This window comes from Marmota marmota, unplaced genomic scaffold, assembly GCF_001458135.2.
Source record: "Marmota marmota marmota unplaced genomic scaffold, marMar, whole genome shotgun sequence".
In the NCBI taxonomy this organism is placed as follows: domain Eukaryota; kingdom Metazoa; phylum Chordata; class Mammalia; order Rodentia; family Sciuridae; genus Marmota; species Marmota marmota.
Window position 1 is genome coordinate 19,244,361 of NW_026000153.1, and position 22,204 is coordinate 19,266,564.

A 22,204-nucleotide genomic window follows, 5' to 3' on the forward strand; every position below is an offset into this window, starting at 1 on the left:
CTGTCTTATTCTCTGAGACAAGATCTCACTAAATTACCCAGGCTGGCCTTGAACTTTTCCATCCTCCTGCTTCAGTTTCCCAAATAGCTAGGATTACAGGTATGTACCACCATGACCAGCTGGGTCATATCTAATAATCACTTTATTTTAATTGTATTTAGTTTTTCATCTATATTTATTATCACTCCTAATCTTTTTTTAATAAAATAAGGGTAAAATATGATAAAATACTCAAATTGCAATGGTCTTCTGTCTAGAGGCAGCACTGCACCAGAACTGGGGGCTGATAGGAGACTCGTGCAGAAACTGTGGCAGCACTTTCATTCCTGATTCTCATTGGCATATCCAGGAGTCTGTTTACATGATCATATAGATCACTAATACCACGTGGGGCCATTTGTGTGTACCATAGTAGTATATTTAGGATTCTAAAAAAAAAAAAAGCTCATCTTTAGACATATATTCTGGAATTTGAAAAAGACATTTTTCTGCAAAGAAAATGTCTTATTGTTCCTTCAAATTAGGTCTTAACAATAGTGTCTGTTTGAAAACTTTTCATTAATGCACAGTGTATAATTTTTCACTTATGAAAAACCTGAAAACAAAAAAAAAACACGCACAAAAATCCTGAAGATTGTTTCTGTGACAGGGAACTACATTCCTGAAAACGTCTTCAAATTATGAGTTATTGGCTCTGCCTTATGGTGAAAATTGAGGGTGACCTCCCAGCAATAGGGTTATATATACATAGATATTTCAAAAGTATTAATACCCTGAATTTGTGAATAAAGGCAGTTTACAACAAAGTTGGTAACAGATAATTATAAATATAACCAGAAATTGGAAGCAGAGAAAAAATGTAAACACAGGAAATGAGTATATGGGGAAAAAAGAGCAAAGTGTGCCAGTGCTATCCAATAGCACTTTCTGTGATGATAGAAATGCCTCGGCACCACATAAAAATAAATAAAATAAAGGTATCATGTCCAACTACAACTAAAAAATAAATATTAAAAAAGAAATGTACTATATTTAATTAATTTACATTTAAATAGACATCTGTGTCTATCTGGTGGCTACCACACAGGACAGTGCAGGTCTAAATTGTTTTTTGTAATTACATCTCAAATTTGTCTCTGGAAAAGTAAACTTAGTATATACTATGGTTCTTGTCATTTAGAAGTAGACTATGCTTAGCAACTTAATTCATTCATTTATTCATTACCTAAATATAAATGACATTGAAAGGAAGCAGAGCATTTCCTGATACTTAGCTGTATGATAATTTTCTGTGGACTTATATTATCAGGGTACCTTGATATATTGCCCTGCCAAACTCTATTCAATTAAGGAATTAGGGCTGCAAGAGATAGAGTCAGTGAATATGGCATCCTTTCTCTTTTCAGAATTTTGAGTAATTATACTAAACTTTATAGAAAATTTTAAAGTATATAGGTAAGCAATTAAGCAACTACATCATAGGGGCTGGGGTTGTGGCTCAATGGTAGAGCGCTTGCCTAGCAAATGTGAGGCGCTGGGTTCAATCCTTAACACCACATACAATAAATAAATAAAATAAAGATATTGTGTCCATCTACAATTAAAAAAAAAGAAAAGAAGCAGCATCATAAAAACTGTACCACTCAAAGACATAATTACTACTAATATTTCATCTGTGTATTTCCAGTCTTTGTCCCATATTTTCCTTGATAGGTCTTGAAATATCCAGTTTCCTCCATGAAAGAGACCTTCATTTGGAATGTGAGAGTCACTCACCTTGAACTCTCAGGCAAGCACCTGGCATCCCCTAAGGTCGCCCTCTCCTTGATATTTCATTATAGCTCCTGCCAGTGGCCTGGCTTTGAGACAATGACTATAAGTGCTTGAGAGGGTCTTTCCAAGGGAAAGAGGAGAAATATTACAACTGTAGTCAGTTCTCCATGATAAGCCACCCATCCTTGACATTACTGACATTTGCAGCTGGATAACTCTTTGTTGGGTGTGTGTGTGTTGGGGGTGGGAAATGTTTAGTGGCTTCTAACTACTAGATGCCAGTAGCACACTTACACCCGCCACCCCTAGCCTGACAATCAGAAATGTCAGTGAGAACCACTGGGTCAAATGGAAAGCACTAAATTATTGCTGACCTGCTCTAAAGAGTTTCAAATTCTTATTTGTACATGTGAGAGAGTCTGAAATCAAAAGACAAATCAGAAATTAAGGAAGCTGTTTTGTCCTGGATATACTATTAATTTGCTGTGAGATTTTGGTGGGCAAGTGTATCAGTTAGGATCCTAACAGGAAAAAGCACAAAATGAAAAGAACTTTTTAGAGGTCTCTTCTTCACAAAAAAATGGGCAGGATTAGGGGAACCAACACATGATGATGAGGTACCCAGGGAAGAGGGTAGACCACCCTCAGTGGACCATGCTCCCTACTCTTGTCTGAAGGGACAGGGAGGACTGTGGTACTGAGCTGGGATGGGGTGGAGGAAACTGAAGCACTAGAAAAGAAGCTGCCTTCTCCAGGGCTGCAGTGGCCATGAGAGAATGCAGCCACTGCCAGAGCAGCCCCCTGTGGGGCCAGACAAGTGGGATACAAGTCTTTCTCTTTCTGCTCTCCACCCTCTTGATTCTTCATTGGCCAAACCCAACTGGAAACTGAAGGATGGCAGACAGCCAGCTTCCTAGAGCATGGGACAGCATAGGGGCCAGCAGAACTATCATCTAGCCTTAACACCCCAGGGTCTTTGTGCCTCTGCAGAATGAAGGTTCTCAAACTCCACTTCTTCTCTCTCTGTTTTTAAATTGGTGCGTTATTGCCGGGTTTCTGTTCTCGCAACTAAAAGGCTCAGGGGTCACTCTAGTTAAACTGGGCTAACTGGGCTGCACAAAATAACCACACAAGAGACACAAATACCTTTTTCTTTGGGGTTGCTGTGACGGCTCCTCTGACCTTAAGGGTCCGCAGAAAGAGAGAGAGAGAGAGCACACACGCGCTGACCCCTTTTATTGAGGAGAAGCTATTCAAATGAGGCAAGGGGTCAGGTTTCAGGGGGCTGAGTCTATGTTCATGATGTCCACTGTCAGCAGGTTGACTGACACCTGGGTAGGCCACACCCAAGGGCACAGTAAGAGGAGGGGACACACACAAGGCACTTCCATGGAAGATTCTATCCTAAACAGGGCAAGGGGTTAGATTACAAAGGAACAGGTGAGCATAGCTTCACCCATGGGGCTGTAGCAAGACACACCCATTTCTGTGATTGAGCGCCTCAGCACCCAGCTGGGGAGTGTAACTCAGTCACCCATTAGGTTGGCCTCCCACACGTTATAATTACACTAGTAGTGGGATTCATTTTGTCATATTTGTACATGATACAACATAATCTGATCAGTGTCATTCCCCCTTCCTCTATTTCTCTCCATTTCTCCCTCCCCTTGATCACTTATTCTGCTTTATTCTCTTTTTATTATTATTTTTATCTCTTTTTTATTATTGTTATTATTATTATGTCAATTACTGCATCATAATTATATGTATATAGGCAGGATTCTTTGTGCTATATTCATATATGGACACAACATAATTTGGTAGATGTCCTTCCCCAGTACCCCCCCCCTTCTATCTTCCCTCTCTCTCTTGATCCCCTTCCTTTACTCTGAGTCTTCTCTGGCTCCCCTTCTTATGCAAATATACAGATAGTCATCCAGTACTGCTTAAGGCCTCTGGCTTTGTTTCATGAAGGAATGCCAGGTCATTCTGTTTGGGTTTTTTTTGTTGTTGTTGGGGGGGGGGGGGCTACTGCAGGATTTAAGGGTTTTTTGTTTTGTTTTTAAGTATTTTTTTTAGTTATAATTGGACACAATATCTTTATGTGGTGCTGAGGCATGAACCCAGTGTCTCACACGTGCGAGGTGGGTGCTCTACCACTGAGCTACAGCCCCAGCCCTTGTTATGTTTTTATTTGTTGTTTTTAATCATTACTATTTCATTTTGTGCTGTTTGGGGCACTAAAATATTTGTTGGGACCTGAGTAAATAGTTGGCTATTTCATATACCTTATACTTACTTGTACATAATGATTTTTTTTTTCCTTATAGCTTAACTCTTTCCCTTTTTTTCTGTCTCAGAAACCTTATGAGAAAACCTCCATTTTGAAAGGGGCTTAAAGTTTTCACCTGAAACCTGAGAATTTACCACCCCTTAACCAAACTGCCTAGGAAACAAAATAGTGAAATAATATGAAATAAAATAATTTATATGATTAATATCAAGGACACAAATAATACATTATGAAATCTTGCTTGTTGTTTTGCTAAAGAGAAAAAATGTTTTTTCTCTAGAGATCTTTAAAAACATAATTATTAGGCTTTTAACATGTTAGAAACAAAAGTTAGAAGTGTGGAAAATTTGCATGTCTTTGACCCCCACTTGGGAGTTGTACTGGGTATGCTCAGTGTTCTAGCAGTTCATGTTTTCCTATGTACTGGGCCAGAAAGAACTAGTCTTTAAGCAGTAGGAGACCAAGGTTATGATCTGGACCCTCTGGAGGGTAAAATGCCTAAGGACATGTGTAGGACCCTGGTATGTCCTGATCTCAGCCCAGTTTTGAAACTGAGTTGCACATTGTTCTGCATCATTTCAGTTAATATGCAGCTCTTTTAATACATGGACATACCTTCCAAGTTTAAGTATACTAGACATTTATTCCTTAATAAGAGTACTTTGCCACATGTTACATTATTTCCCTCCAATTATATCAAGATCACTTTTGCTAAAGGTAGAAGCTTTTGAAATGGTTAGGGGAAAGAAAAGGAGATTGTGGAACAGATGGGGGGGTGGGCTAGGAAGGACTGGGGAAGGGGTGGCTTTTGTTTGGGTGAGTGGCAGGTAAAGCCAAGGACAAGTTTCAAGCTTTTTTCCACCTGGAGCCTGGATGGCAGCAGTTTCATAATTCTGATATTCTGAGCTTGACCTAGTTTACTTGTGTCTGTCCGTCCCTTGGAATCAGAGAGAGGCAAAGACCCTTCAGTTAACCAAGATAAACACCCAAGAAAATTAAACCAAAAGAGAACAACCACAAATAGTATGTCAGCACTGAAAGATAGTATAGGGTCATGTAAGCTTATCTAAGTTCCTCTGCCCCCTCCTTTTTCTAGGTACAGGTCTCCAACAGGAGACAACATGCCCAAGCCTTGATTGCACAGTTGGTGGGTGACTAGGCCAGGCCAAGAATTCTGGTCTCACGGGTCACAGGCAGGCTCTTCATTCCCCAGAGATACATCTGGACTTTCTGTACCTGATTGTGTTTTGTTTTGGGGTCAGAGCAAATAAAGGCTCAAACTCCAAGGCTGTTTAACAGACATGGTGCAGAAGATGGCAGAATGTGGGGCAGGGGGAGAATCTTGCTTTACATTGCTTTTTTTTTTTTTTTTTCCCGGTTCTGGGGATTGCTTTGAGCTACATTTTCAGCCCTTTTTATTTTTTATTCTGAGATAAGGTCTTGCTAAGTCCTTATGCCCTCACTAAGTTGTTGAGGCTGGTCTGGAACTTTCTATCCTCCTGCCTCAGCCTTCCTGGTCTCTGGGATTCCAGGCATGCATCCCCATGCCCAGTGGAACTTTTAAGTTCTTGAAGTGAAGCATAGCAGAGTGTTGGGAGGGCAAACAGCATGCTGTCCAGGGGCCTCTATGGTCCAGACTGTTGTCCAACATACACCGTTCATGTAGTCCTGGCTCCTCCCATGCCCCCAGCTCTCAGTGTGTTGGTCATCATTCTGAGGTATTTTATGCATAAGAAGACATCACATTTACTGACTTCCTGGGATCTGAGAAGAAAATCTACTCGTTTTGTCACATTCTGCTTTTTGAGGTTTTCTTTTAGCAAGATCCCGTTTTAAATATTTGCTAGGAGATAGGAAAAGGCACCAGACTGCAGAAGAAAAGACAGCATGTGTACTCACCATGTCATGAGACCCACTCTCAAAGCAGGAAGAAGTGGGAAAAGAGAAGAGAGGAGAAGGCTAGAAACATGTTCCTCTCAACATAAAGCCTTCCCCAGGTGGTCTTAGGGTGAGTTTCCCAGAGTCAAGGTTGTTTTGTTTTGTTTTTTTCTTTTCTTGTAGTGCTGGAGATCAAGCCCAGAGCCCAGGACTAGCTAGGCAAGCGCTTCACCACTGATTGCATCCCCAACTCCAACAAGGTGGTAGTGTGGTTTTATGGATGCTATCTATCCCATTTCACTGTTATTTGATTATTATCATCCCTGTGCTTAATCAAACCAAACCAAAGCAAGATCACACGCAGGGCTAGGCCAAGGATAGGGTTACCTCAGCCTTCCATTTTCACAGGCCATAGAAGTCCCTTTTCTCCCCGTTGGCCTCCTGGACATCACACCCAGGTGGAGGGGCCAGAGAGGTATGTTTAGTCCTTCCTCCCTCACCTCTGATTATCCACTTGCCCTGCCCTTACCTGCCAAGTCTTAGTTAAAATAAAGTAGCAATCCTAGCAGCTCTGAAAAAAATGAATGAGAAGTTAATTTTTTATCTGTCTCTATTATACTTAAAATTCTAGTGTTTATTCAGGAGTGACTTCTGACTTTCTGAACATGGTCTCCCGGATGCCTGATGAAAATGCAGATTGTCAGCCTCCCCTCCCCTCCAGGCTTTCTGGGCCAGACCTGGGTGGAGCCCAAAATAGACATTTTCAATAAACAGTCCCAGGAATACATTGAAATTTGCTACCACTGTTATGCCATGTCACATTGTTGTTGTTTTTTTTAATATATATACCTTTATTTATTTATTTTTATGTGGTGCTGAGGATCGAACCCAAGGCCTCGCACGTGCTAGGTGAGCACTCTGCCATTGAGCTACAACCCCAGCCCGTCACATTATTTTTAAAGTATTTTTTTAGTTGTTGATGGACTTTATTTATTTATTTGTTTGTTTGTTTACTTTTCTGTCATGCTGAGAATCAAACCCAGGGCTTTACACATACTAGGCAAGTGCTCTACCACTGAGCCACAACCTAGCCCAACATTTCCTCTTTTATTTCTTTTCTTTCTGTCTTCTATCTCCCTTTATTGTCCCTTTTCTTTCCTCATGCCTCTGATTCCTGCTCACCTGTTTGCTCCCTTGTTCCTTCTTAATGCTAAGGGTTCAGAGTAGCCTCCAAGCTGTTCTTTTAATGTAATATATTTAAGTCCCATGGAAACTCACTAGGACAGGAAAAAAGAACTACATTTTATTACCTTGCTTGTATTCATAAAAGAAAGCCAAATAAAAAGCTGTCTTCTCCAAGCACCAACTTTGGGAAATGCATGGTTTTCATGGAGGCATCATGTTTCCAGCTGTTCTTCCAGTGTAGGAGAGGGACCTTGGTGTTTGGAAATGCCCTTCTGTAAGAAACATCGCTGGTATGATGTCCCAGGGAAGTTGGCCACCACCAGCCCCAGTACAGAAGACACTGACTGGATACCCTGTGGGTGGGCACAAGGTGGGGAAGATGGGACTGGTGGGACAGGAAGTATTGGAGGAGGAAGTGGGCTAGCATGAAGGAGTATGGAGTTCGGGGTGATACCATTAGGGTCCTGAACCTATGCTTTTGTTTTCACAGCCACTGAAGGAAGAGACCAAGATGAATGCAGAGGTGAGTCCTTTACCAAGACCATTTTAAGAGATGCTTTTTATTACAATGTTCCTGATTTTTTCTCCGCAGGATATCCTTTCTCCTTACAGAGCTTTCAGAAACAAAAACTTGCAAACATTTCTCCTCCAGCCTACTGATGTACACCTGGTTCTGGGTGATGTAGGAAGAACGAGGCCCCTCTGGAGTTCTTATCCATGTCCATCCACCTTCAGTTAGAGTTAAATTTTTCACTACATCTAATTCTGGAATAGTACTCAGGAGCTAGGGTGGCAGTGGGGTGGGGAGGGTGCTGCACTCATAGTCCTGCTTTATGTTATTCTGGGGACTCTTGACTTTGCTTACTAGGACCTGTCTTTGCATTGTCTTCTTAGTGCTCTCATTTCCTGTTCTTTGATCCAAGAAGGTGTCTGGCATCTTTACCCCTTTGTTTTATTCATCTACTCATTCCTGCTTATTCCTGCTTTCACTCCCTCCCTAGACTAGCCTGCGGTTCATCCCCACTATTTCACTGATGCCCCCAACTCTTTTTCCCCCCTGTTCTGCTCATCTACTTTGGCAAGCCCAGAGATTGTCTCCATGGAGTGGTGATCTATTTCTCTGGGCAATTTGGTCTGGTTTTCATCTTTCCCCCTAAGCTCTGTACTCCTTACAGATCCCTCCCATTCTTAGCCTTTAGATCACTTTTTTACTTTACAGACAAAAATGTAAACATTCCATGTGACATCATCTCTCTTCATTCCTGCCTCTTCAAGTGTCTTGTTCTTTTTTTCTTTTAATATTTTTTAGTTCTCAATGGACCTCTATTTTTTTATTTATTTATATGCGTGCTGAGAATCAAACCCAGTGCCTCACACATTCGAGGCAAGCACTCTTCCACTAAGTTATAACCCCACTAAGTGTCTTGTTCTTTAGTCACAGTGGAAAAGATATTTATCAGTGAGAGAGGCTGTGAATACTGGACACCCCAGCCAATGTGGCTCTTTTCCTAGAAGTTCAGTTGAAGGTCAGGCTCTAGGGCCCATTGATCCAGTGGCTCATTATGAAGGATACAGGATCTTTTCAGCTTTCCCTCCAAGTGTTGTCTTCACAGGGGGGTGGGGGGTGGGGGGGGTGGGCATTTCCCCTTGTGGTTATCGGATGGCTGCCAGCTGCAATTGGGGCTACACATGTTCTCGTTCCCTTTCAGCAAAAGAGAGAAGTGGCTTCCTGCAGCTCTTTCAGAAAAGAGGGAACCACTTTTTTTTTTAAGTTGTTATCCCCACCAAATGCCTCCTTAGGTCTTGTTGGCCAGCATCAGGCCACATGTCCATTCTGGGAACAATCACTGTATCTGAGGACTAGGGATTTTACTTATTGGCTTAGACTGGACAGGTCCACCCTAGAGCAGCTTCACCTAGGACAGAGGGTATAAGAAGAGTGAGTGAATGTTGAGTAGCCTCCATCAGCATCTACGACATTTCTGACAAAGGCACACCCTTCTCCATTACTCTGAGACTGCAGACCTTCCACTGCCTCCTAATCATCTCCTGTATCTTTTTGCATTGTTCACCTCTCCTCTACTAGGTCTTTCTCATCAGTAATTCAAAATGCTTTAGATTTTGCTGTCTTCAAAGCAAAACAAACATCTGTCACTCTGCTTTTCTCCCCTTTGAGACAGGCTTCTTGAACGAGATCGCCATAGGTGATGTCCCCATTTTCTCATCCTTGAGTCATTCTCATCTTATATTATAGTTTGGCTTCTTTTCCTACTGTTATACTGAATTAGGCTTGTCAGGGTCACTGATGATCTCTTTAAGTTGTATAAAAATTTACTTTTATAATAATTTAAGTACATATATCTAGTGCAGAACTCAAAAGTCAGAAGTAAGTCCTACCACTACCTTATCCTGACCAGCCCTCCTCTGGCTGGGGCTGACTTCTGTTGACCATACTCTTATGCCCCTGACCTTATCTGAAGGCTCCTATGGTTCTCCATGGGACTGACTCTGATTATCATGGTCTTTAAAGTTCTGAAGAAACGGCAAAAATTCTGCATTATTAAGCTCATATACCCTAGCCTAGTATTGGTTCTGTCACTCATCTCTTCTGTCCTAAATTACAACTTTTTCTTCTTTAATAGCTTTTTAAAACCTTTAAAACTTTTAAAGACATCCCTAGGCTTGGTCCTCCTCTAACTAAAGAGGAACTTCTTGCTTCCCTTTTATATACAATCCTTCCATAGTCTAACTTTTTTCTCACAGCACACTATGCCAAACTTGGCTTGATGGCTATAATGGTTAAAAAAAAAAAAAGTCATGGGACTTGCTGATAACATTTTTCAGAACTGTCTCTTTTTTTCTGCCTCATCATCACTTCCTCACTTACTTACCCTCCTGTGGGTCTTTCTCTCTCCTGTCCCAGACACAAAGGACAGTCCTCCTCCCCTGTGCATGGCACATTGTCTTTACTAATCTGTGTGAGGCCCTCACTGCATTGTTTTTAATCCATCCCACTTTTCACCCTGCCAAAGACAGCTTTGTGTTTGTGTATGTTCATGAAAACATTTTTTTGTGTGTAAATACCTTATAAATTTACTATGGTAAAACTGACCTTTTTCGGGGTCGCACTGGTCCATCAGTTAAAATTCATGCTTAAATTTGTATAACCATTATAGTCAGAGCACAGAAGCTCACTCCAGAGTTTCCTTTCTGTTGCCGCTTTGTGGTCACAACTCCCCCTCTTCGAAACCTGTGGCAACCATTGTGTGATATACCTTTAATTTATCATTGTATATTGTTACAATTTATATGTCATCCTCCTTTCTTATTTTCCCACTCCATATTGTATTCCGAGATACAATATTACACATCCATTTAAGCCTAACAGAAAGCTTTTGAGCAAAATATGTTATTACCTATGTTTTGTGATTGAGGAAAATGAGCATCATGTAAATTGGTCTAAGAAACAGGGTATTAAGAGGCAGGACGGGGATTAAGTCCTGATATGACTCTATGAATACCTTTATTCATGTCTAGATTCGGCTAATCCTGTCTATCCAGTTCTCATGTCATTTCTGCTGCATGAAAAATTTTCTTGAAGCCCGCTCTCTGGGAGGGACACCTCCATCTCATGAACTCCCATTGCCCTTTATCTCTTCTCAAATTTCTTTCTGTTCTCTTGACTTCAAATATACCTGTCTGCATGCCTGATTCATCTTAGTATTGTCATATATCATCATTGAATTTCAGTTGACTAAACAGCAGGATGATTCAGAAGCTGTGGAGTAATCTTATAACGCAGTCCAGAGGTTGGGTGGTCAGTGAAAATGTAGAGGAAGGAACTCATACAGCATAATTTCCAGGGAAGACTTGCTGTGATTCAGAGGCTGGCTGGAGGGGGCAAGGACAGGAAGATCCTCAGCCCCAGTCCACCTGGTGAGCTCAGATTCCTGTCTATGGCAGGAATCACAAACATTTCAGGCTGGGTGCCTGATAGGATCATGGGACCTCTGGCCTTTGTACACAAGTTCAGAGGACAGGCAGTCAGAGGGGCTGGATGATGGGAGTTCATCAAAGCAGGGAGAGGCCAGGCCAGGATGAGACAGCCAGGAAGAGATGTTCATTTCTTCTGAGAACTGGAGCTGGTAGAGGAGGTTGGCCTACAGGTCAAGGTGTTGGAGTCTTTCATCATAGAGATGCTCAGGGGCTTTAAAAATGAGGGAGCCCTTACTCTGGGAATATGGAGGAGAGAAAAGGAGAGATGAATGAGGCTTGAGCTTTGGAAGATATGTGTACCTAGGGGGCAGGATGAAGAAGGAAAGTGGTGAAGTATAAAATGAAAACTCCAGTACTGTGAAACAGAAGATGAAGAAGGAGTAAGTTTAAAAAAGGACCAATGTGTGTGAGTTCCAGGAGAGTGTGGCTGAGAAGCTCTTGAATGCAGCAGCAAGAAGGTTTTAGATGACCTGTGTGTGGATCATGTCCTGGTGAAACAGAGGTGTGGGAGTGAAACTCAGGTTGCGGTGGAGCCAGGAGGGATGAGAGGAGGCAACAGTTATAGCCCACAGGTGTGAGGAAGGTGATCTGGGTCCCTGGTCAGGGGCAGGGAGCCCCAGAGCTGGGACAGCAGAGGACATTGAGCACTGCTGAGGGAGCCTCAGGAAGACAGAGGGGAGTGAGCCGAAGGTGCTGCCAGCTACAGAGAACATACCTTTGGTGTTTGTATTTATTTTAAGTGGTTGTTTATATTTTTGGTAAACAATATAATCACATACTTCAAAATTTTAGAGGATAAAAAAAAGACTATGAGAAATCCTCATCCCGCCTACCCACTGCCCAGGTGCCCTGGGTCTTATGCTCCCAGTGAGAACATGTCACCACTTGCAGTATTACTGGTTTCTTGACTATCCTTTAAGAGTGATTCTAAACATATACAACACACATTTTTTTTTCCTTTAACTTCTCCCCTTTTTAAAAAACAACAATTATAGTACAAAACTATTCTTCGCTTTTATACCTGGCAATAAATCTTGGTGGGCAGTTCTTGTTATTTTTTTTCAAAAACACTCTGTATGGTATTAAGTTCAAAATAGAGGATCTCTGTTAGCATTACACATGGTAGAAAATCTAAACATGATTTTAACAGCTCCATGAACAGATGCTCTGAAGGGTTTATAATTCCTTAACAGTCCTTTCCTACCAGTTGCTTGCCGGAGCATTAACAGATGTGGGTCTTAGGTGAGCTTAAAGGCGTAAGTGACCATTGGCTGGAGTGATCCCATGATTACTGAGCCCAACCAGATGTTTATCTCCCAAATAAACATTATAAGAAGAGAGAGATAGTAGGGGAAGAACCTGAGTCTCTACAGATTAAAGGCCACACAGATAGTTAAGGGTGGAACTGGATTAAAAAAATCAAGTCTTCCTAGCTGCTGCAGCATATCAAGCAAGCTCTTTATTCTTTGGTGTATTAGGCAGCTGAGAGCAATCCTTTTCCATGCTTAAAGAACTTTTATTTTCTTTTTTATAGCTGTGTAATATTTCATTTTACAGGTATACCATAACTTGTGAACGGTATTTGCATTTTAGGCTGTGGTGAATTTTCCCAAGTTGGTCTCTATAAATTCGGTTGCTTGTTATCTCTCTGTGCTAGTTTTAGTTGCTATGACTAAATACCTGAAAAAAATCAAGTTAATTAAAGGAAAAGGTTTATTCTGGCTCACAGTTTTAGAAGTTTCAGTCCATGTTTGCTTGGCCTTATTGTTTGGGGCCTATGGCAGCATAGTACACCATTGCAGGAACATGTGGCAGAGGAAGCCTATTCACCTCATGGTAGCCAGGAATCAGAGAGACCCAAAGGGGCAGAGGGCCCAATAATCACTTCAAGGGTATTTCCCCAGGGCCCTAGCTTCCTTCAACTAGGTACCACCTTTTAAAAGTTCTTGCTAATAGCACCACAGGCTGGGCCACACCTTTAGCACATGGGCATTTGGATGATGTTTCAGATCCAAAGCGTAGCACTCTCCCTTCTGCAACCTGTGACTGTGCTTGTTTCCCCTCGCCCAACCAGATGCTTTTTCATCTTTGAAAACAATGGATGAAAAACTACTAGCTTTTGTTTTTTTTTTTTTTTCTTGTTTCAAATTGTCTTTCCCCTTCCCAGAATAGTGGTCTGGTACCGGCCTTCATGTCTCACACCTTAAAATTTCTTCTACAGTGATTTTTTATTTTCTTCTAAACTTTTCACCTCAAAAATCTTTCTAAATTGGCAGAATGCACTCTCTGAATCCTAACTTTTCTGTGAATTCTATTTTCAGATCTGGAAGTGCCAAACACCAGTCTCTCTGTCCAAGGATAAGGGAGCAAGTTCACTCTGTGAAAATGATTTGATCCTGAATTTATTTTTTTTTTTAGTCACTTTACTGACCCTTAGATATGTCCCTATCTCAAAACTACCCCTGTTTCTTTATTTCTTAAAATACCACCTCCATAGTGGTGTTTTACAAGATGATTAAGACAGCAGAAGACAACTACAAATGGAATTTTAGACATTCTGCTCTCTGGAACTCCATTGCTCTCTCCTCTGTGGGGCATTTTTACTGGTTCCTTTCTCTGCAGACTTTAGCCTCCTCACAACTTGTGTGCATTTCCCCTCCTTACACTTGTCTCTCCTCCTCTTTGCCTCTGGTTTCTAGCCCCAAAGTTTTAGTGACTGCTACAGAGCTACACCTCCAGTCCTTCCCATGTCTTTGATTTGCAGTTTCCTTAGCTTTGAAGAGGCCTTACATAAGATGAAGAGGCTCTGGCAGTGATTTTCCTCAAAAATAAAGTTCTTTCCTTAAGAAGAACTCAACTGTTAAGAAATCAGTATTTTCCACATCTTGTTCCCATATCTTGTCTTGGAGAACAATATCTAAACCAAACCCAGAAGCAGTTCATAGTGCAATCTGGCACACTATACAAGCCAGGTTCTGTGCACAAGTTAGTTAATAAGATGAAGAAAGCAGTTTGGCTTATTCATAGATAATGGAACTGTTTATTAACCTTGTAGTTTTTTTGTTTTGTTTTAGCTAGCAGAAACTCATTATCCTGGAATATAGTAATTCAGTAGTTAATCTTAGGAATGCCATAAATATTTAACCTATGAAGGGAATTGCTTGTCTCCTTTTCTTTGTTAAAAAGGAAATAAATGTTTAATCAGGGAAATGTATTTTGGCTGACATGTTTCTCAGAGACTGTCTCGCTGCTTTTTTGGTAATGAAACTGTCAAAAAACAACTAGACTGAACTCAAAAGGGATTCACTGGGTTAAATTGCCTATTGTCATTTGGGTATTATGGCAGAAGACAAGCCTGGACTTATGTTTCCCAGAGTCCCCTTTTATATGTGAAGTTGACCAGGTGGAAGCCTTCCTGGAAGACTTGGAAAACTGAAAACAGAGACACTATTACTCATAGACAGGATCAGTGCCAGTCAGTGTGTGAGCCAAAGCCAGCACTGTGGCTTAGTGTCCACTGGCCCTCAAGCTCAGGAATCATTCCCTCCCAAGCTATAGGCCCAGAGAGGCTACATGTGCCTTCCAGATATCTTTGCTTCTGGGTAGACTCTGGAGAATCACTTGGTTTGTTTCCATATGGCAGGAAGATAGTGTTGGCTTCTCTAGCTTTAACATCCCAGGAAATGCAAAGGTTATGTAAGCCTTTAATCTTTAGCTTGGAATACATTCATGTACTGCATAATGGCATTCAGTTTCACCATGGGCTGCATATATGATGGTGCCTATGTCGTAGAGCCTAGGTGTGCGGTAGGCAATACCATCTAGGTGTGTGTAGGTGCACTCTGGTATTTGCACCACGATGAAATCACCCAACAGTGCGTTGCTCAGCAGATCTCTATTATTAGTGACACATGACTACATATAAAATCTTTTCTCTTTTCCAGATAAAACCCTGTCTGGTATCTTGTGGGGTTTATAACAAATGTCAAAGTTAATTATGTAATAACAATACAAAGTTCATGAAAGAGGAAATCCAAGAATACTATTGCAAGGTTCTTACATATGTTGTGTTGTAATATTACTTTAAGGAAGACTGTGATAAGTAAAGAGTAAAGTATATACAATAAAAAATCCTTTAAGTGGCCTCTTAAAAAAATTACAGTTCTTTTTTTGTAAGTAACCAAAAAATGAGATATAATAGAATCATAAGAAGTACTCTGATAATCTAAAAAAGGGCAGAAGAAGGGGGAGGAAGGAACAGATTGGCAATTTGACAAATTAGCAAGATTTGGATTGGATTTAGATTGAAACCCAACCATATCAATGATCCAAATTTAATTGTCAAAACACCTTAGCTAAAAGGTGGAGATTGTTATAGTGAATTAAAATGCAAGACCTGAATATATGCTATCTATAATAAACCCACTTTAGATGTAAAAACACATTTTAAAAGTAAAAGGATGGGGGAAATGTACCGTGTTAATACTATTCAATGAAAATTGGTAATGTTTGTTAATATCAGACAAAAAATTATCAGGATATAATAATATAAAAATTATCAAGAATAAAAATAGTCATTATAGAATGATAGAGTCAATTAATCAAGAGATATAGCAACCATCCTAAACAAATAAATATCTAATAATAGAGCTTCAAAATATGTGGGTCAAAACTGATAGAACTGAAAGAATAACTACACAGATCTACAAGACAATTATGTTCATAGGTTTTCTGCCCCTCAATAATTGATAGAACAAGTAGAGAATCAGGAATATAGAAGACCTGAACAATGCAGTTAGCCAGCTTGATCCAACAGGCTTATAGAGCATTTGTTCTCCTCCAAACATTAGCAGAAAAAGTATGTTCTTTTCAAGTGTGCCCTAAACATTACCAAGTATGTTAGTTAAGCTTTCCATTACTATAACATACCCAGAATAAATAAATCAGCTCATAGAGTTAGTCAGCTCTCCATCACTGTGACACAGTACCTTAGAAAAACAAATTAAAGGAGGAAAGGTTTATTTTAGCTCATGGTTTCAGAGAGTTCAATCCATGTTCACTTGGCTCCATTGTTTCTGAGCCTGTGGCAAGGCAGAACATCCCAGTGGGGAGCATGTGGCAGAGCAAAGATCCTTACCTCATGGTGGCCAGGAAATCAGAAAGAAAAAAAGGGAAAGCAATGGGCCAGGGACAAGCTATACCCTTCAAAGGTATACCTTCAGTGACCTCCTTTCTCCAACCAGGCCCCACTTCCTAAAGTTTCCACCACTTCTCAATAACGCCACCAGCTGGGGACCGATTCTTCAACATATAAGTCTTTGGGGCACGTTCCAGATTCAAACTACAACAGAGAGAAAAGGGTTATTTGGGTTCGCAGTGTGGGAGCTTCAGTCCATGACCAGTTGGCCCTGTTGCCTCTGGGTCTGTGGCAAGGCCACACACCACGGCAGGGAGCACAGGGCAGAGCAGAGCTCTTCACTTCCCAGCCAGGATGTGAAGAGAGAGAAAGGAAGAGACAAGAGTCTCTTAAGGGACCACCCCCAGCGAAGAGCTCCTGCTAGGCCCCGTCACTTACAGTTTTCAGCACCTCCCAATAGTGAAGACCAAACTGGGAACTAAGAGTTTAACACATGGCCCTTTGAGAGACATTCTAGAGCCACACTCCAGCACCAAGATAGACCATCTCCTGGATCCTAAAAAATATCTCAGTAAATTTAAAAGGATTCAGATCATTTAAAGAATGGTCTCTGGCCACAATGGAATTAAACGAAAAACAATAGGACAACATCTAGAAAAACTCCAGACGTTTGGAAGGACTCTTGAACTAAGACTAAAGCAGTAGGCACAGGAAGAGGAGAAGAATGAGTGGAGAGTGGTGACATGTGGATCTCAAAGGTGAGGAAAGGGGCCGGTCTGAGGTGACATCCATGTGTCCATGCTCAGACGTTCAAGAACTGGGTTCAAGGAATGTGTATTTTTATTAGAGATCGTTTTTAATCAGTTTGGATTATATTAACTTGCTCTATAATATTAAAAAGTGGACTTGACACTTTTCAATAATAAATTTACATACAGCTTCCAGCAGTATACCTAAGAGATCTTAAAGTACTACAGTAGAATTGGTTGGAACCCAGGGGACGATGAGGGGTTAAACCCTGTGGGATCTGAATCTGAGTTAGGTGACAGGTCACGTCTTGCCCTTTTGCCCCCATCTCCCAGCGTCTTACTAAGCATCTATAGCCTCTGAATGACTTCCAGATAATCAGGTTCTCATATTCAGGAGGACAGAGACTTAGTAACTTAAAGTGGAAAACTGCCTCCTCATTGAAGAGGTGGCAGTAAGAAGGCAGAGTCAAATGGAAGCCTTTCTGTTGGGTGTTCACAAAGTTTTCAACACATAGTTGAAGCCACCTCAGAAAAATGTTTTGGGTGGAGCTGACTTATCACTGAACCCACATTTCCAGGAGTGTCTTATCCCACCCTGAGAGTTGTGGCTTCTTAGGTTTTCGGGGTTGGCAGCTTTACTTGCTTGTCAGGACCCCGACTGGTCCTTTATTTTGTTGTTCTCTGATAGATGCCTGGAATGTCTTCAAACTCTACCTCGATCCCTTGTGTTTCAGCCCGAGAAGAAGTTTGGCGTGGTGGTGGTTGGTGTTGGCAGAGCCGGCTCTGTCAGGATAAGGGACTTGCGGAATCCACATCCTTCCTCAGCGTTTCTGAACTTGATCGGTTTCGTGTCCAGGTGACTCACGCTTGCTTTGTGCCTCATAATTTGTAGAAAGCACAGTGAGAGATAAGGCCATAGCATGTGCTGCAGATTTCCCAGACTTGAGAAGGGAGAGCCAGCCCCCACCTCCAATCAAGAGAACCATGTCAGCTCCACAGGGTCTAGAGTTTGGGTGGGTAGGCAACCAAAGAGTGCTGGGTTTACAGTTGGGACATGCAGTAGGTGCCTCATGAGGACTGCAAAGACAGACAGAAAATATGAGCACAGGTCTCCATTACTGAAGGGGCACAGTGAACACATGGTAGGTTTGTCCAAAAAAGGCTTTAGGTGTATGCTAATTGATCATTACATCAGTCATCAGAGCACCCACTCTATGGTGGCCCTGAGCTTTTCTTACATTATTTTATTCTAAGTACAACCCCAGTTTACAGATAAGGAAACTGAGTCCCAGAAAGTCTGAGTAATTTGCCTGAGATCACAGCTAGAAAATCTTAAGAGCTAGATTTGAATGCAAGTCTGTTTGATTCCAAAGCCCATCTTCTAAACACTGTGTGTTCTTTTCCCATTGATAATTTGGAGGCCCACTTTTCTTAAGGATTCATTTATTTCCTATAACACAATGGAAAGCAAACTTAACATCTTATCACCTTTTGAGTGTGGGTCAGGGAAGTTTCTTCTCAAATCTTCCCCCTACACACATACTACTCAGCAAGATAATCCTGTGTAACATCATTTATCAACACAATTTTAAATTAGATCCAGGCACTGGGCTAAGCATGGAGACATGGCAACAATTTATGCAAATCTCTATTTCTAGTGCTTTAGAAGCATAAGTAATTATTGTGGTGGTCCATGCAGAGATTTTCTCATTTTAATTCATGGGACCATTTTCTTCCAGTCTGCCTGTCTTAAAACTATATTAAAATAGCTGCCATTCTGACTGGAGTGAGATGAAGTTTTAGAGTGGTTTTGATTTGCATTTCTCTAATTGCTAGCAATGATGAACATTTTTTCATATATTTGTTAATTGATTGTATATGATCTTCTGAGAAGTGTCTGTTCAGGTCCTTGGCCCATTTATTGATTGGATTATTTGTTTTTTGGTGCTTAGCTTTATATATATATATATATTTTTTTTTTTTATTAGTTGTTGATGAAGTTTTAAATTTTATTTATTTATTGGTATGTGGTGCTAGAATCGAACCCATTTTCGTGCCTCGCACATGCTAGGCAAGCACTCTACCACTAAGCCACAATCCCAGCCCTGGTGCTTAGCTTTTTGAGTTCTTTATATACCCTAGAGATTAGTGCTCTATCTGATGTGTGAGGGGTAAAGATTTGCTCCCAAGATGTAGGCTCTCTATTCATCTCACGGATTGTTTCTTTTGCTGAGAAGAAACTTTTTAGTTTGAGTCCACCCCATTTATTGATTCTTGATTTTAATTATTGTGCCAAAGAAGTCTTATTAAGGAAGTTGGGGCCTAATCCCACATGATGGAGATTAGGGCCTCCTTTTTCTTTTATTAGACGCAGGGTCTCCGAGGATGTGGGGCAAAAGGATACACTCATACCCTGCCGGTGGGACTGCAAATTGGTGCAACCAATATGGAAAGCAGTATGGAGATTTCTTGGAAAATTGGGAATGGAACCACCATTTGCCTAGCTATCCCTTTCCTCGGTCTATACCCAAAGGACTTAAAAACAGCATACCACATCAATGTTTATAGCAGCACAATTCACAATAGCTAAACTGTGGAACCAATCTAGATGCCCTTCAGTAGATGAATGCATAAAAAAATGGCATATATACACAATGAAATATTACTCATCAATAAAAGAGAATAAAATCATGACATTTGCAGGTAAATGAATGGAGTTAGAGGAGATAATGCTAAGTGAAGTTAGCCAATCCCAAAAAACCAAATACCAAATGTTTTCTTTAATATAAGGAGGCTGATTTGTAATGGGGTAGGGAGAGGGAGCATGGGAGGAATAAAGGAATTCTAGATAGGGCAGAGGGGTTGGAGGGGAAGGGAGGGGGCATGGGGTTAGAAATGATGGTGGAATGTGATAATCATTATTATTCAAAGAACAGGTGTGAAGACACGAATTGGTGTGAATATACTTTGTATCCAACCAGAGATATGAAAAATTGTGCTCTATATGTGTAATAAGAAATGTAATGCATTCCACTGTCATATATAAATTTTTTAAAAACTATACTAAGGATTTAGAGTGGGCTTTAAGACACAAGGGAGCCCTAGAAGTTCTGGAATCTGCTCTTAACCAAGCTTTTCCTCTCAGAGTCCAAGGGAGCTGCACACAGTGGGGAGATCAAAGTTATAGCACACTCTACTACACTCCTACCTGAAGCTGGGATTTGAACATGACACTTGGGCTCAAAACTAAAATGGAAATTCTCCTTTCCCCTTAATTCCTTATCCTTACCACTTGGTTGTTATGAGAGAGAGAGTGGAAACTCCTCAACTATCCAAGTCATGTAGGAAGATGGCTAGCTCACACTTGTGCTATACTGTACCCCTGCTGTTACCCATCACCTACTTACTGCTCCCCATCACCTACTTGCTAAGCTCTACTGCCTATCCAGAAAGCCTGTTCTGAAACCCTAAACTAGCAGTGTTCCTTGCCTTCCCTGGGTTTACCACCCCTGCTCCCGAGTGTATTTCTCATGTTAGTGGTGGTAGTGGTGGTGATGGTGGTGGTGAGTGTGTATGTGTGTTTGTTTTCTTCCCTCTACTCGAATTATTAGCTAATTGGAAGATGAGAATTTTGCTTTATTTTCCATGATCTCTCCTACAGTGCCCAGCACACAGTAGACAAACAATAAATACTGATCAGATGGAGCAGTGTAGGTTGGATGACCCTGAGGGAGAAATCTAGCAGACTATCCCTTGGGAGTGGAATTTGCCTGAATTCCCTCTGTCTGCTGCAGTGGCTATTGGTTGGAGCTTCCTGATGGCTGCCCCATATTGCTCTGTGACAGCAACCTTTCAGGGATTTCTCTCCTCCTTCAAACTTCAGAGAAGTAATTCAGACTTTTCCAGGTCTTGCACACTGTTACTGGTAGTATTGGCACTCTGTGCCAAGTCCCCTGACTTCAACCCTGAGGCTCCACAACGGAAATGGGAGGGATGGAGATTAGCTTCTTCTTTTCCAAAAGCCAGTCGCTGGGACTTTGTTGAGAAGAGGAAAGAAGGATGGCACTCATTTATTTTAAGCTGACATCCTGCCTACTTTTGAGTTCTATTTATTGGTTGTTCTGAAATAGACGGGACCTTGGGAACATTGATGAAGTGCAGCAGATATCTTTGGAAGATGCTCTTTCCAGCCAAGAAGTGGAGGTTGCCTACATCTGCAGCGAAAGCACCAGTCATGAGGACTACATCAGGTAGGGGTTTGGTTGTTATTGTTTGCTTGTTTGCAGTGCCGAGGCTTGAACCCAGAACCTCATATGTGCTAGCAAGTGCTCTACCACTGAGCCACACCCCAGCTTCAGGTAGGTTTTTTTTTTTAATGCAGGTAGTCTTTGCTTTACATTAAAAATGTGAAAAAAATAAAGCCCTGCACATGAGTCTTAATAATCAATGGGGGAAATTATTCTGTGATCTTTAAAAATAATTGTGAAAATGTTAAAAAAAAATTCTTGTTTTCAGTTATAAATGTATAAGAAATGAAAAAATAGTAAAACTAATATTAACTTAGTACACGTAATTTGAAACATTAAGAATTCAAGTGTTTATTTCTTTGTGAAAAACCCCATTGAAAGTAGTTTGAACAGAGCTTGCCTCCTTATTACACAGGTTAGGATACAGAGCCAACATCCTTGGCAAATTGTTATACTCCTTTCTAAGTTCAGATCAGCTTTCAACATTTATTTATTTATTTATTTATTTATTTATTTATTGGTACTGGGGATTGAACCCAGGGTTGCTTTATCACTGAGCTACAGCCCCAAGCCTTTTGTTTTTTTCCTAGTATTCTTTTTAGTTGTAGACACAGTACCTTTATTTTTTATTTATTTTTATGTGGTGCTGGGGATTGAACCCAGTGCCTCACATTTGCTAGGCAAGAGCTCTACAACTGAGGTACTACCCCAGCCCCCCAGGCCTTTTTATTTTAGTTTGAGACAGGGCCTCACTTGCTGAGGCTGGCCTTGAACTTGCAATCCTCCTGCCTCAACTTCCTAAATCACTAGGAGTACAAGCATGTGCCACCACACCCAGCCAACTTTCAACATTTTATCCTTTGCATTTTCAGTGTTGTGAAATATCTCCTAAGTTCCTTTACCATGAAATGTTTTTGCTATGAGACAAATGAGTAAGGAGATAGTA

The 22,204-nt window shown here is 41.0% G+C and overlaps 1 protein-coding gene across 2 annotated transcripts in view; it reads left to right on the forward strand.

The window, feature by feature from the left end:
* The window catches only part of Blvra (biliverdin reductase A), a 37,121-nt gene that overhangs the window by 1,484 nt on the left and 13,433 nt on the right, over positions 1–22,204 (forward strand). The window contains exons 1-4 of one of the 2 annotated variants that reach the window (XM_048786500.1): positions 1,711–1,789; positions 7,620–7,652; positions 17,746–17,867; positions 21,142–21,261. In XM_048786500.1, coding sequence (XP_048642457.1) covers positions 7,641–7,652; positions 17,746–17,867; positions 21,142–21,261 — 254 coding nt within the window. In that variant the 5' untranslated portion in view covers positions 1,711–1,789; positions 7,620–7,640. Of the gene's footprint in view, positions 1–1,710; positions 1,790–7,619; positions 7,653–17,745; positions 17,868–21,141; positions 21,262–22,204 lie in introns of those variants that run through there. The other variant, XM_015490254.2, reaches the window with a different exon arrangement.